Below are 15,829 nucleotides of genomic sequence, written 5' to 3'. Positions count from 1 at the left end.
GTACCATAAATTTATACTGGCTGTTACAGACTCATTACAAATTTATGTTTTTATTCTAAAATAGTAAGAATAAGAGCAGCTCACTTCTCAAAATTGAGTCATTCAGGATCAAACTTGCGATCTTTTGATGAAAAGTCAGCAATTCTTACCAAAAGCACCAAAGCAGTCGTATTAAAGACGTGTCAATGTCTATCGCGGGTTCTTTTTCTGCAGTTATATTCTTCAATAAAAGTGTACTTGTTTTGTCATACTTGTACCTTTTGTGAAAGTGTTTATTTGATATTTGGACTTCAACCTTCACACATTACACGCTTCATGTCTACATTTTGTCAATTATTACTAAAACATGAAAAACGTTTCTGTTTTAATGATGTGTTTACATAGATTGTTGTAGACATGGAACACACATGAAATGCATATGTTCCAAATAACGATATAGTATTTACTCTATACAACTCTAATCAACTGACACGCAGGTAAACAGACTTGAACTGAGAAAACTTTGTGCGGCGGTGGAGGGATGTGATAGCAGGCTGCTTATCAACATATTTACAACACAAAAGATGCTGATGGAGAGATGCGAAGGGATTTAAGGTGGGATGGATTTAGTTCAGTTTTTTTTTTAGTTTACTTTTTTCGTAGTCTTTGGTAATTCTAGTGGAAACCCACCTCCTAAAACAAAGAAAGCTATGGTAAATAAAGTAGAAACCTTGATGAATTATTGGATTAATTACTGGTATTGTTGAAGACAAAACTCATAATTAATTATCTAAGATAAAAATTTATTTTTCAAATCCCATATTATTATCCCATACTCCTGTTTGGCTGTCTTACTGATTAATAATCTTCAAATATCCTACAGTAGTCCTTTCAGGTGAAGTACCCAGTGGCAGTGATACACTCTTGGACTTTGTAGAGGTATTCTGAAGTTGCTTTGCATTTGATTTGCAACCTGGCTAGAGCAGTGACATGCATTGGCCACTGTTGTGTCTTAAACATGAGTGATGATTAGATGATACAAGGTAATTATTGAGGGGTGTACTTGCAAATCAAGGCTATAGTTGTGGCCAAAAGTTTTGAGAATGAAACAAATATTGGTTTTCATAAACTTTGCTGCTTCAGTATTTTTTGATCTTTTTGTCAGATGTTTCTATGGTATACTGAAATATAATTACAAGAATTTCATAAGTTCCAAAGGCTATTATTGACAATTACATTAAGTTTATGCAAAGAGTCAATATATGCACTGTTGGGCCTTCTTTTTCAAAACCTCTGCAATTCACCCTGGCATGCTGTCAATCAACATCTGGGCCAAATCCTGACTGATGGCAACCCATTTTTGCATAATCAATGCCTGGAATTTGTCCGAATTTGTGGGTTTTTGTTTGTCCACCCACCTCCTGAGGATTGACCACAAGTTCTCAATGGAATTAAGGTCTGGGGAGTTTCCTGGCCATGGGCCCAAAAGTTCAATGTTTTGTTCCCTGAGCCACTTAGTTATCACTTTTGCCTTATCCCAAGGTGCTCCATCATGCTGGAAAAGGCATTGTTTGTTACCAAACTGTTCTTGAATGGTTGTGTGAAGTTGCTCTTGGAGGATGTTTTGGTACCATTCTTTATTCATGGCTGTGTTTTTAGACAAAATTGTGAGTGAGTCCACTCCCTTGGCTGAGAAGCAACCCCACACATGGTCTCAGGAGGCTTTACTGTTGGCATTCCACAGGACTGGTGGTAGCGCTCACTTTTTGTTCTCTGGAAAATCTTTTTTCCAGATACCCCAAACAATCAGAAAGGGGATTCATCAGAGAAAATGACTTTACCCCAGTCCTCAGCAGTCCAATCCTTGTACCTTTTGCAGAATATCAGTCTGTCCATGATGTTTTTCTTGGAGAGAATTGGCTTCTTTGCTGCCCTTCTTGACACCAGGCCATCCTCCAAAAGTCTTCACCTCACTGTGCATGCAGATGCACTCACACCTGCCTGCTGCCATTCCTGAGCAAGCTCTGCACGTGGTCCCCCGATCCCGCAGCTGAATCAGCTTTAGGAGACAGTCCTGGCGCTTGCTAAACTTCGTTGGGCACCCTGGAGCCTTCTTCACAACAGCAGTGGAAATGGTTTTTTTGGGATTAAGTTAATTTTCATAGCACAGGGACTTTGCAATTAATTGCAATTCATCTGATCACTCTTCATAACATTCTGGATTATATGCAAATTGCCATCATAAAAACTATTATATTTGTGTCATTCTCAAAACTTTTGGCCACAACTATATAATTAAGTAATTTCTAGAATTAAATTGTCCACAAATATAAAAATGAACCTTACAGGTCTTTACTGAACAATTTTAGACTACAAAACCAAGGGTATTGTTGGTAACAAATTTGCAAGTTACACATCAGCTCTTGTTACAGGTCAAAGGGCCTGGTGAGGAATGTGGCTCTCCACTGTGAAGTGAGCTGTGGACGAGATGTTTGCATAGGTTAGATGGTTAATTGAAGGAGATCTATGGAGAATAAAGAAAAAAGGTTCCTAAAGTATTGTTCTGTAAAATCTGTAAATTTTGTTTATTGAACTGTGGGAGAGGTAGAGTGTTAGTGTGGAATGGGAGGTCCAGAGGGACACAGGTTTCATTACTGGGATTCCCTTTAGAGTGGATGCTACAAAGTGTACTCATGGCTTGATTTTATATTAAGGGCCCTGTCCTCAATATAAGAAGGGTGCTCTCTATCTCTTTCACAATTGCGTATACTCCACTGCATCTGCAGTGATGAGGTTAACTTCTGATGCAATATATACATGTACATATATATATACTGTTTGTTAATGCAAATATCTAATCAGCCAATCACATGGAAGCAACGCAATGCATTTAGGCAGATACACATTGCCAAGACATCCTGATGAAGTTCAAACTAAGTATCAGAATGGGGAAGAAAGATGATTTAACACTAGAATCCCTGAAGTTTACAAAAAACTTGTAATCCCGGGCCACCTTAACTTTCTTCGAACCTCTCCTCATCAGCGTCTTTTGTTTTGCAACTGTGTCAATCAGCACAAACAGCAAGCAGCCTGGTATCCCATCCTTCCATTCCCGACACCCCCAGCCTGACGGAGCTGAAGTCAGTTACAAACTTCTCAGAGCTTAAGTGTGTTTATAGTGGGGGAAATAAGTATTTGATCCCCTGACGAATTTGTAAGTTTGCTCACTTACCAAGAAATGATGTCTCTAAGTTTTATGGTAGTTTCATTTTAATGGAGAGAAACAGAATATCAACCAAAAATCCAGAAAAATATATTACATAAAAGTTATCAATTGATTTGAATGTCATTGGGAGAAATAAATATTTGATCCCCTACAACCCAGCCAGAATTCTGGCTACCACAGATTGGCTGTGGGCAGAATCAATCAGTCAATCAATTACAGATACTCCTGATCTCAAATTGTTATGTGTATAAAGCACACCTGACCACAGAATCAATTTCTTCCATTCCAACTTCTCCATCACCATGGGCAAGACCAAAGAGCTGTCAAAGGACATTAGGGACAAGATTGTAGACCTGCACAAGGCTGGAATGGGGTACAAGACCACCAGCAAGAAGCTTGGTGAGAAGCTGAGGTGTGGGTGTGAGGTGACTGGAGTTGTATAGGGTAAATAATATATCGTTATTTGGAATACATACATTTCATGTGTGATCTTTGTAAGTGTAGGATGAAAGGAAATGCGAGGCAAGAAATGCTGAACACATACCTAAAACAGAAACTTTTTTCATGTTATACTAATAATGACGTGAAGTGTATAATGAAAGCTTTAGTCCAAATATCAAATAAACACGTGCGTTTTTATTCAAGAATATAACCAAAGTAAAAAAAAAATCATTTAATTTACATTTTGCTGTCAATGAGTTAAAAACCCCAAGCTCAAATGTCAATCGACAGAAAGTTGATATGTCTTCTTGGATGGTGCAGAGGTAAGAACTGATGCCTTATAACCAAAAGGTTCTGGGTTTGAGTCTGGATGCTCTGCATCTAGTGTTAAGTGACTTTGAACATGGCATGGTTGTTTGTTTCAGACAGGTTGGTCTGAGTATTTAAGAAACTGCTGATCTACTGGGATTTTCACACAAAACCATCTCTGGGGTTTACAGAGAATGGCCCAAAAAAATGGAAAATATCCAGTGAGTGGCAGTTCCCTGGGCAAAAATGCCTTGTTGATTTCCAGAGGTCAGAGGAGAATGGTGAGACTGGGTTGAGCTGATAGGAAGGCAACAGTAACTCAAATAACCAGTAGTTACAATCAATGTTTGCAGAAGAGTATCTCTGAACACACAAGACGTCGAACCTTGAAGCAGATGGGCTATAGCAACAGAAGACCACACAGGGTACCATTTCTGTCAGGTAAGAACAGGGAGTTAAGGCTACAATTCAAACGGGCTCACCAAAATTGAACAATAGAAAATTGGAAAAATGTTGCCTGATCTGATGAGTCTCGATTTCTGTTGCAACATTCAGATGGTAGGGTCAACAACATAAAAGTGTGGATTTATCCTGTCTTGTATCAACTGTTCAAGCTGGTGGTGGAGGTAGTGTAATGGTGTAGGGGATTTTTTTAGCATACTTTGGGCCCCTTAATACCAACAGAATACTATTTAAATGCCACAAGACTGAGTATTGTTGCTGACCATGTCCATCCCTTTATGATTGCCATGTACCCATTTTCTGATGGCTACTTTCAGCAGGATAACACGTCATACAAGGCTCAAATCATCTCAGACTGGTTTCATGATCATAACAATGAGTTCACTGTACTCAAATGGCCTCCATAGTCACCTGATTTCTCTCTATATATGGTAAGTGCTACTTTAATGTCACCTATTGGAAATATGTCCTCTGAGCAAATCTTTTATGTGGCATTCTATAAAAAAAAATTTCAATAGACAATGATCATCTCTGGAGATTTTGAAGATTTCAAACAGGATAAGAGTTCATTTCCAAGCGTGTATTAACAATTGGCTTATGCAAGCAAGTATTTGCCTGCTCTAAAGTATAGGAAGTATAGCAAGTCTACAGCAGGTATAAATCTTCTAAAATGGAGATATATAAAGATGGTCATGAGGGCCTTATGTTACTGTAATTTACTTCAGATTTCCATTTGTTTATATTATTTATGTAAACCGGAAAGATGCAAAACCTTCATTCATATATCCATTATGAAACCCATTATAATGCATGATGTTTTATTTTAACTTTGTCACCTGAATATCTGTAAATATGTACCACACTCCAAGACTACATAGCAGGAGGTGTGTTGTAGAAGAATAAACAGAATTGAATTGAAAGAATGCAAAGCACAGGAAATAAATCCTGGATTAATGTCAATCAAAGGGGACATTTTCTGAAAGATCTGCTGGCTATTTTCCCAAGATGAAGTCGAGGTGATTTTTACAGAAGGGAGAGATTAAAACTGTGTCACTTCTTACCAAACTAGTACTGCTGATTCCAAGGATGTTGCAGCTGGGAGGATCAGAAAAATTTGCTCGTCTTGAAATGGCTCTAGAACTTTTCCACCTAACTGAGTTTTCTAATCACTATTTTGATTTGTGTGGACTTTCAGAACACCTTTCATTCAAAGTTTACTATAAGTGAAACATGCAGGAATTGTATAAAAGTCATCCCAACATAAAGCTAACGCAACAAATTAAAAATATTGCCTTACCAATGTAGTACTCCTACAGGATTGTCAATATATAGAATAAAACAGCATGAAAAGTTAAAGAGGAACACACAGTGAAACTAAACTGCTTTAAAGCTTTTAAATTCCTGCATTCTTTCTCAGAAGATTCTCTTGTAAGGCATGAAATGCATTTTTCTCCCCTCTGAGCCCTCATTATTATTTAACACCTGAGATGTTTTCCCTCCAGTATCTGCTGTACTGCAGCCAGTCTCCCAGCTTCATTACTGTGATATAAATTGCCATCTGTTCTGGCCATTTGCCTCATCCTATTTGCATTTAGGCTTTACAAGCTAAGCGGGTGCTGGTGGTTGGGTAGTCTGTGTGTTTCTCTGATCTGTGTGAGGCCACATTGATGTCCTCACGTACTAAGATGGTTGGAAGAATTCTTTTTCCCTTTGTACAGTATTTTTCATCAGATCTGAGAAAAATAAACCCAATCTCTGTCTTGTTTTCATTTAGTATATGCAATTTATTTCATCAATTCATCCATTTTCTAAACACATTTAATCCAATTTTAGGGAAGATTCAGTCAGTTCCTTCCCCAGCAGTAAGAACTTTTAGATAAGGCGCAAGTCCATCTTAGGTTATCCCCCTTCACACACCCAAACTCATGCTGGCCAGTTTACAGTCACCAGTTAACCTACCATATCAGAAACATGTTTTGGATAGAATAGGGAAACCAAAGTACTGTACTTTGAAGAAAATGTATGCCAGCATGGGCATAAATGTAGACTCTACAAAGACATTAAATGGGTTAGGATTCAGACACAGTCCCTGGAGCTGTCAGGCAGGAGCATTAACCTTTGCACCACTGTACTGTCACAATATATATATATTTAATGAATCTAATTAACAGACATTACCCAACATGTGGAAATATATTTCTTATAAAAGCATGATAACTGTGATTGACAGTGGAAGGAATATACATTAGATCTAAAAAAAAAAAAAGAAACAAGTTCACTAAAGCAATTTGACTGCCCAAGAGTGAAAGAAAATGCAGTGGAACTTGTGATGTTCACTCTTATTGTAATTTTTTTGAGATCATAAGCAGACCTTCACTACAGAATGACAAGAATATAAATTAATGTCATTTCCTGCTTCTAATATTTGGCTTGAATTTTCAAAAGCAGCAATTTCAATGTTTTTTGGGTCACAATGGCAACAGAAATAAACTTTAATTGACACTGCTTTCACTTCATAGAAGGCATTAAAACTACCCTAATGTAACAAATATGCAACCAATCAAAGAATGACAACTGGGTAATTTCTGCCTTTAGTAGCAAGCTGAAAGATAACTGTATTCATCACATCACTCAGTATCATTCGAGGCAATTAAAAATATAATATTCTTGTTAGCAATGGGGAGAGATATTAATAGAAATCATTAGCATAACATTCTCAAAGCTGGAGCCTATCCCAGCAGTATCATGTGCAGGGAAGCAACTAGTTCTAGACAGAATGTCAGTCTGTTATAGGCACCACTCAACTGCACACTGGCATCAATTCATTTAATATGCACATCTTTGGGGATATTGGAGGAAAACCCACACAGACACAGATAGATGCTAACAAAGGATGCTGGACCCATAAGGCAGTAGCGTTAACAAATAGATGAGATGTACCAAATTTTGTGATTCCAAAAATGATTACATATTGAATGCAAGGGAAAGCCAGCTACAGTAAATTTATCGTTAGACCTTACTAACATCCATACAACCCATTTTCAAGTTCATGTAATTCTGCTATTGAGGACAAAAGCCTATCCCAGCAGCACTGGGCACAAGGTGAGAGGCAACCCTGAGCAGGGCAGCTGTCCAGCTCAGTTCACACACACATATACACATACATTCACTGATGTGGACAATTTAGGGTTAACCTAACATACAAACACCACATAGATGGTGATCGGGCTAGAATTAAAATACAGGCTTTTGGAACTATAATACAGCAATATTAAACAATGTGCAACCCACAAATAATACAATAAATTCACAAATAAATCATTTTTATTTCCAACTTTGGAGCAACCCACATATACTGTAATTGTTCACAAGAAACAGTGTAATCCTCAATTCGAGGTCAAGGGCCCTGACGTTTTTTAATCTCATTGCAAAGCTTTATTTAACAAAAGTAACAGCTTTACCAATTTAACCTTAAATTATCTTCTATGACAAATTTCCCTGGGTGTGAAAAAATTTTGTTCAGTGCCTTTAAGTTATTGCTGTCACCTCAAATTATATAGATTTTTAATTATTAACCTTATAAAGCAACTGACAGCTTACATTTCAGAGACATTTAATATGTGCTTCAATCTTTAATTCAACACTATTTTGCAGCAACCCTGAAAATTCTAAACAGCTCCAAAATACTATAGGGCAGTGAATGGTCTCTTTATCACCTCCCATAGCTACAACAGATTTATATTCTCTTGAAACTGCTGGGAATTTTTCCAGGTTCAGTTTAGATTGGTACTAACTCTTTATTGATTCTTTTGCTCCTTTATATATGAGACTGACATAGTACATTCATAAATAAAAGGTTTTCATAAAATTAAAGGGAATAATAGAAAAGAAAGACAATACGAGAGGAAAATATATAATGCCATATTACAAAAACTGTCTTAATTATTTATCTTACAATTTAATTTTAATGTAAGCATTTACAATCAATTCTAAAACATAATAAAAGCATTATATAAATGTAATTATTAATTATTATCATTACTATTGTTATAAACTAAAAGATTTACTTAATTCTTCATTGTCACAGCCAGTTAATGTTAAATGCACATGATTAACTAGAATAAAATGTTTGTTATACATTACTACATAGATAATAAAAGATTCTCTTTTATTCCCCATAAGCTAACTAGTTAATGGACCATTACTAACACTATGGCTAAATGCTGATGTAACAGAAGAGTAAGCTCAGCTGGAAAGATAAATAATTTTCAAATGGAAAGGCACAGAGTTATACAGCATGTTTTATGTATATAGAAACATTTATACTTGTCTGTAACTAAGATATACATCCATCTTCCTAACCTGCTTATCCAGGGCAGGGTCATGGGACAGCTGGAGCTTATCCCAACACTCACAGAGCACATGGCAGGCACAGTCCCTGGACATGGTGCCAGTCCACTGCAGGGCTAATACATAAACTGGGCCAATTCAGTGATGCCAGTTCACCCAATCTGCATGTCTTTAGACCTCTGGAGGAAACTGGAACACCTGGAGGAAATTTACGTGGACATGGGGAAAACATGCAAACTCCAGAATGGGATCACCCAGGACATGAACTCCAGTGTCCTTACTGTGAGGCAGCAGCACTACCACTCCACCACCATGTCTCTCTAACTAAGACACGTAAGCCTAAAACAGAAGCACCATAAGCAAGAAGTTACTTTTGTGCATATTATCACATTTTTCTTAATTGTTTGTGAACTGTTTTTACTTAGAATTTCACTAAAGTTTTGAAAAGGAAGATATTGGACTATTGAATTTTTTGTATATGTTTCATACTCAATACATGAACCCTTACTATGGCTGCAGAATTCTAGCAAAACTGAAGAAACACAGCTACAATTCTTTTTGTTAATTAATCACTTTTAACAGTTGTTCATTGTTACAGAGGTTAGTGCTGCTGTTTCATAACTCCAGTGTCCTGTGTTTATATACTGGCCCAATGACAGTCTGAGTAAAGATTGCATGTTCCCTCACGTCTCCATGGCTTTTCCTACAGGCACCGTACTTTATTATTCCAATTCCAAATTGGCAAGACTAACATGGACCCAATGATTGTTAGCATGAGTGTGCTCCATAGTGATCTGTTCATGAATCTTTAGATGCGGACATTTAATTTATCATGTCTCATGCAAATAACTTTAGAAGGACATTGTAACACTAGATTTTAACTAATTCATCCCGAAATGGGTCTTTACATTATATGGGGCCACTTAACAAACTTGTAGAAATTAAAACTACATTCTTATAGTAGTGGATAATGCAAAATAGTATCTTTAGATTTCTCATTGTGCAGTGAAAAAATATCCCATAAAATGATATGCTTATTGAGTGTTTTAACAAAACCATAAGCTATAAAGATGAAGTATCTGAAGTGGATGGGAAGAACTGGGATACTATCGCTCTTCTTTTTTGCCTACCAGGATGTACTCTGTGGTTTGAGTTGGGTTAGAGACACAACAGGAATTTACAAGACAAATTTAGGAGAAAGACTAGCTTTTCATGTCTGCTTCCTAAAGTCTGAATGTTAGAAAAGGTCTCTGAAATTAATAAAAGTAATTATTGTTAAGCTGTCATACTGTCCTTTCTTTGGATTCCTAGATATTATCAGAAATTCATTGCAGATATTTTTGAAAGTGTAATCACTCTTTTTTTGTTTATGTTCATCATTATGTTTTGACAATTTTTCACAGTATTTTCTTAATCTCAACCTGTGACAAGACCACGCTACCGCCATGAAAGACTGTGGATTGAAGATCTAAAAACTATGCAAGATTTAGCCCAATTAAGGAAAGACTAAGCAGCTTATTTAGGATTTAAATTTTGTCATTGTTTCTGGTGTTGAGTTTGGATTACTTTTTGTTTTTATTGTGGCTAAAAAATGGAGAAATATCCTGTCTAAGATTTAGAAAATGGCAGTAAGACCAGGGCCCAGTTGTTCAAAAGTAATCCAATGGGATCTGGGATAACAGATTGGATTGAATCTTGAAAATGAGTTGTTCAAAGGGAAAACAGGGATTCTGGAATCAGATCAGATCACCTAATCCAATCTCAGTTTTAATCAGGATCAAACAGTCTTTTGTGTTGTTCAAAAATTTGTGTATGAATTGGGACACATTTGACCCCAAAAATCAGGATAATCCTGATCCCAACACAGAGGTGGATTCAGTGTGGATTTCTGGCACACAATAAAATAAAACTTGAAAATTGATCAAAAAAGCTACTGTATGTTTGCAGGTGATGTATACATCTATTTATATTTTGTACAATTGTTGAACTAGGACAGTGACAATGTAAACAAAGTAGGGAATAAGACATGAAGCCTTTTGGTATAGTCAAAGGAAAAAAATCCCTGTGAAATATCAGTACTTAAACAAAATCTCAAAGCTTACAAAGCTCTACTGTCCATTGTATTTTAATGAAAATGACAATTACTATTACTCAAGTCATCAGTCAGAAGTAATGTCTTACAATTGCATCCCTGATCACACGTCCATTCTGGCCCTCATTTGGAGCAAACATTGGAGGTTGCCCTGGTTGCATTTCATCAGGCTCAGGTCCATCATATATGTCATCAAGAGGAACATTACGCCTGGTGGCAATGTTATGCAAGACAATACAGGCTAGTATTATATTGCATGCCACCTTGGGTTCCACCCGCAAGTAGTTAAGGCATGCAAAGCGCCTCTTCAGGACTCCATTTAAGTGCTCAATTGCACATCTTGTTTTGCAATGTGCAGAGTTGAAGCCTGCCTGCTCAGGTGTGTTTGCAACTGGAAAACGGGTCATCAGCCATGACAAGAGTGGATAAGCACTGTCTCCCAATATTATGCCATTTGGTCGGTTGGACCGGAGCTTTCTGTATAGTGCACTCTCCCTCAGGATATGTGCATAATGGACAGACCCTGGCCACTTGACAACACAGTTTGTGATGATGAGGTCAGCGTTGGCCACAAGTTGGACATTGATGCTATGCCTCCCTTTTCGGTTCATATACTGCCACTCCCTTTCATGAGGTGCTTGAATGTGCAATTGAGTACAATCAATAACACCAATAGTATTAGGCATGTTCCCCAAAAGAAAGAAACTTCGCTTAGTTTGCGCCATCTGGTCATCCTTGGGAAATGAAACAAATTCATTGACCAGACTGGCCAATTCAACTAAGACAGCTTTAACCACATTAGTAACAGTTGATTTGTCCACTCCCATATTGTCACCAACAACCTGGTAGAAAGTCCCAGAGGCATAAAAGCGCAGTACAATTAGGCACTGTTCCCCCACAGACAGAACATGACTCCTTTTGGTTTTGTGCTGTAACTTTGGCCTGACAAGGTCTGCAATGTACTTGATATTATCCCTCCCAAAGCAAAAACGGGCATACAGTTCCTCTGTAGTGTATTGCGCAAGTGGTTTGGCACGCTCAGCATACATTCTTTCAGAGTATTTTCTCCTTCCCAACCTGTGGTAGCGATGAATAACACCTGCTATGCCAATGCCTCTGTAAACCTATGAACGAGGTGTGTAAGAAATTGGTGATTTTATTTGGTCACACCCCAATTAAGCAACAATGAGCTGACTGGTTTGTCATGTGTTGAATTACCCCAATCAAGCACAGGGCCTATAAAATCAGTATTAGCTACACAAAAGAGATGGAACCATGGACTCAAAAGGGCCTAATTTCACAGTGGCAGAAAACCATGCACTGTTGGAGGGTGTTAGGTGCCATTATTCCTCCATAGTAGGACACTTCAGTTCATTAAAGGGGAGAGAAGTGACCAAGAAATGCAAACAGAACATTTGGGAGGACATCACCAAGAATGTGAATGCTATAGGGGCTGGTCAGAAAAGGACCACAAAACAAGTCATATTAAGATGGAAGAACCTTAAAGCCAAGACAACAAAGGACCTTGCTGAGGCCAAAAACCCCACAACGGGTAACAAGCCTTTCAAGAGGGGGTGAGTATACTGACATTGTCCTTGACATTATTGGTGGTGACAAATCAGAAGCTCTGCATGGAATTGATGGTGTTGAAGTCGATGGTGAGCCCACAGTTACAGAGGAGGGTGGGCCTGGTTCTCCTCATGAAGAGGAAATATTTGTCCGCAATCTCAGTCAAGTGGTTGAGGAAGAAGGTGGATTCTCACAGATAGAGCCAGCTGTTGTCACAGAACCTTTAAAAAGAAAGCGTAAGCATTCTCCAAACCTGGATGGTGACACATATGAGGTGCTTCTTACAAGAGAAACTGAAAGAGCAGAAGTGCAGATTCTTCTGGCAAAGGAACAACTCCTCCTTATCCAACTACAACAAACTAAAGTCAGAATGGAAATCCAACTCCTAAAAGCAGAAATTGAAAGAGCTGGTCTCTGTACCAATGAGGAACTATAAATGTTCCTTATTTTGTTGACTATTGGACTTTTTTGTTTTACAATTATATAAAAATAACCACAGTGCATATGTGGGGAAATATTTTATTCTTTCAGTCATTCATTCATTTATTCTTGTGAGATTGAAATGGAATCTGGCTGTTTATAAATGAAGTGGAAACATATTTGTTTATTGTGGTGTTTTCTGTTTCTTCCAAGTAACACACATGATGGCTATTTGGATACTGGTATTTTTGGTCCGTCTGTTGTTCTTTACATAGCCAGTAGGCTACACTGTGTGTTCCATTTAAAGCACTAGTAAACCGGATTTGGTAATCCTGAATATTCTGCATCTGGATAACAGTGATCCAATCTAGTGTTGCTTTGAAAAACCAGCATGAAAGTAAAATGAATTAGCAGATCCTGGATAGCAAAACAAGAGATTTTAAAATCCAGATCATTTTTATCCCAATTAAATAGTTTGAACAACTGGGCCCAGGAGATAAAGAGACACAGAACAATTAAACAAATAGCCAGTAAAGTGGAGCAGGGAGGGTTAAAAGTAGCTGTTTCAATCTCCAAAACAAGCCACTAAGCAAAATCAAAACATTCATAAAAATGTGTCTGTCAAAAGAGCAAATTAAGAGTTCTAACTATAACTAATAAAATTTTTCATCTAAGTTCTGACATCATTAGCAGCTGCCATAAGGTCTTTTTCAAAAAGAGTTGGACACCATGTAGTCCACACCATCAGTTTCCATACCTTAAATATGATGATACACATGCACTCTAGTCTCACAAGAACAAACCTTCCCTCTAACAACATGGTGGCGCCCATGCATTGACCACAAAAATAACATGAAGTGACATAGTCACTAGAGAAATTCATACCAAAATTGCGCCACATTGAAGTCATAAAACATAATACATGAATAACATTTAAAAATCAATCATAACAAAACTAATATACAAAGTCAGAAAATCATGACAAGTTTTAACTTTTGGGTATTCCTCTTTAAACATGCTCTCCCACTGATTGCCTTTTCGGTTATTCTTCTTAACAGCTAACACATTATATCCACATTGTTTAACAATTTGAAGACACTACTAGTCTTCCCTGTGGCTTCTTTTTGTCAAAGGAATTCATAACAGATTGTTAGCTGGATAATGGGAGAACTCTCCATAGGCTTGTTTTGGGTGTCTCAGTCACAGTCTCATAAAAAATAACACAGATAATGAATGACAGCGAGTTTAGTCCAACATCATTTTCTATGCTATCCCCACAGCCCAGGAGTACTAAAATTACATCTATACTGTTCTTGATGCTAATCAGAAAGAATTGTGAATGAAAATGTGAAATAAATACTCAAGACCAAAATGTGTTTTCTAGAGCTAACACAGATAATGAATTATAAGGAAGATGCATAGTAGAAGAGAAAACTCCCTAAACGCTAATTGCCCAGCTCAATTCCGCATTTGATATCAGAGACAGAATAAAAATAAACAGGAGACACATTTACTGTAGGTTTGCTGGGTTGGTAATGTTTTAGAAATACAGTAGGTGGAAGTTAAACCTGAAAGAGTGGCTAATAAAGGAGGTCTTACTATAAAGACCACAACTTTTGGGTTTGTTTATTTCACCCACACTTTAAAGGCATGTTTACATTCATATTCTGTTTGCATTGGACCAAATCAGGAGATAATTAGTTATTTTGCTTCAATCTACAGTAAGTTTAGTTGCGTTTCACAAAGCAAACAAACTTTGAAGTGAACCGGAACATAGCAATAAGCACCCTACGGACGTGTAATGGACTTCTTTCATTGGGCAGAAAGTTTTCCAGGAACAAACACCATGGATGGACCACAGCAGCTACATTTGTGAACAGCCATATTTGCAATAATTATGTGGTTTGTTTATGAAACTTAGCTCTGTGAGTAGAATGCCTATAATCTGGTAACTAGAAGAACACAGGAAAATAATATGCTACTTTGCATGCCACAGAAAGGACATGTTTCATCTAGGTAACTCTATTTAAGGGTCAAAACAACTGCTCTACATGAACCAAGTGTAAAAACACCTTTAGACTTGGCTACATAAGTTGCTCCTACTGACAACAAATGGAGTTTATTTTTTACAATCTATAACTAGCACAGAAATTTAGAAAGAGTTCAACACTCACATAAAATTTTAAGTGGCAGCCAAAGGCACATTACTGGCTCAAGTAAGTTTTTTGTTTAGTTAATCTTTTTGTTGTTTTTCAAATATCATTTTGTATATTATGTTATTAATCATGTTTTTGGTTTTGTTCTTTCTGTGGATTATATACTATGGTGTTTTATTAATTATTTTGCATTTTTGTGTTATAGTATGGTCCTCTGTATCTATGGATTATTGGTGCCAGGACCCCCTGTGGAAACCAAAATCTGTGGATTCTCTAGTGGTATAGCATGGCATTTGCATATAATCTATGCACATACTCCCATATACTTTTAAATTATCTCCAGATTACTTATAATACCTAATACAATATAAACACTATTTAAATAGTTGTTATTCTGTGTTGTTTAGGGAATAATGACTTTAGCAAGCGACATGCCACTTTTTAAAAGATCTAAGATTTTTATTTTCTCGTGGAGAAATAGAGCTTCATGCTCCTCTTAGCCTCTGAGGGATTGCTTTGACCACTTAATTGCTTTTAAGGCAGCCATTTTTTTATAAAAACAAAGGGTGCACACAATGTGACTGCAAAATCTTCAGGACAAGATAGGTGGCTGAGCCCCAAACCCTGAACACAACTGACACAACAGCTTTTGCTTAAAGAAATGTGGAACTGTGATTGCCACTGTACACATACGTCCCTCTCAATAAAAGCAGTTTTGTCAGTTGAAACTTTAGTACAGTATTTAATTTGCAGTGCACCGATTACCTGCAGGCAGTCTGTGAGTGTCCAATTTGTTTCTAGCCTGCACAGCTTTATGAAGATGTG

At 37.2% G+C, this 15,829-nt stretch overlaps 1 protein-coding gene across 1 annotated transcript; it reads right to left on the bottom strand.

Annotated features, from left to right (window-relative positions):
• Positions 1-10,930: 10,930 nt before the first annotated feature.
• On the bottom strand, positions 10,931-11,908 carry LOC127527541 (putative nuclease HARBI1). Its single transcript, XM_051926611.1, has one exon. The coding sequence runs from the start codon at positions 11,906-11,908 to the stop codon at positions 10,931-10,933; it is 978 nt and encodes a 325-aa protein (XP_051782571.1).
• Between the last annotated feature and the right edge of the window lie 3,921 nt (positions 11,909-15,829).

The sequence above is a fragment of the Erpetoichthys calabaricus genome, chromosome 4 (genome assembly GCF_900747795.2).
Source record: "Erpetoichthys calabaricus chromosome 4, fErpCal1.3, whole genome shotgun sequence".
NCBI lineage: Eukaryota > Metazoa > Chordata > Cladistia > Polypteriformes > Polypteridae > Erpetoichthys > Erpetoichthys calabaricus.
The sequence above is the reverse complement of the archived record's forward strand: the minus strand, read 5'-3'. Positions and strand labels throughout refer to the sequence as shown.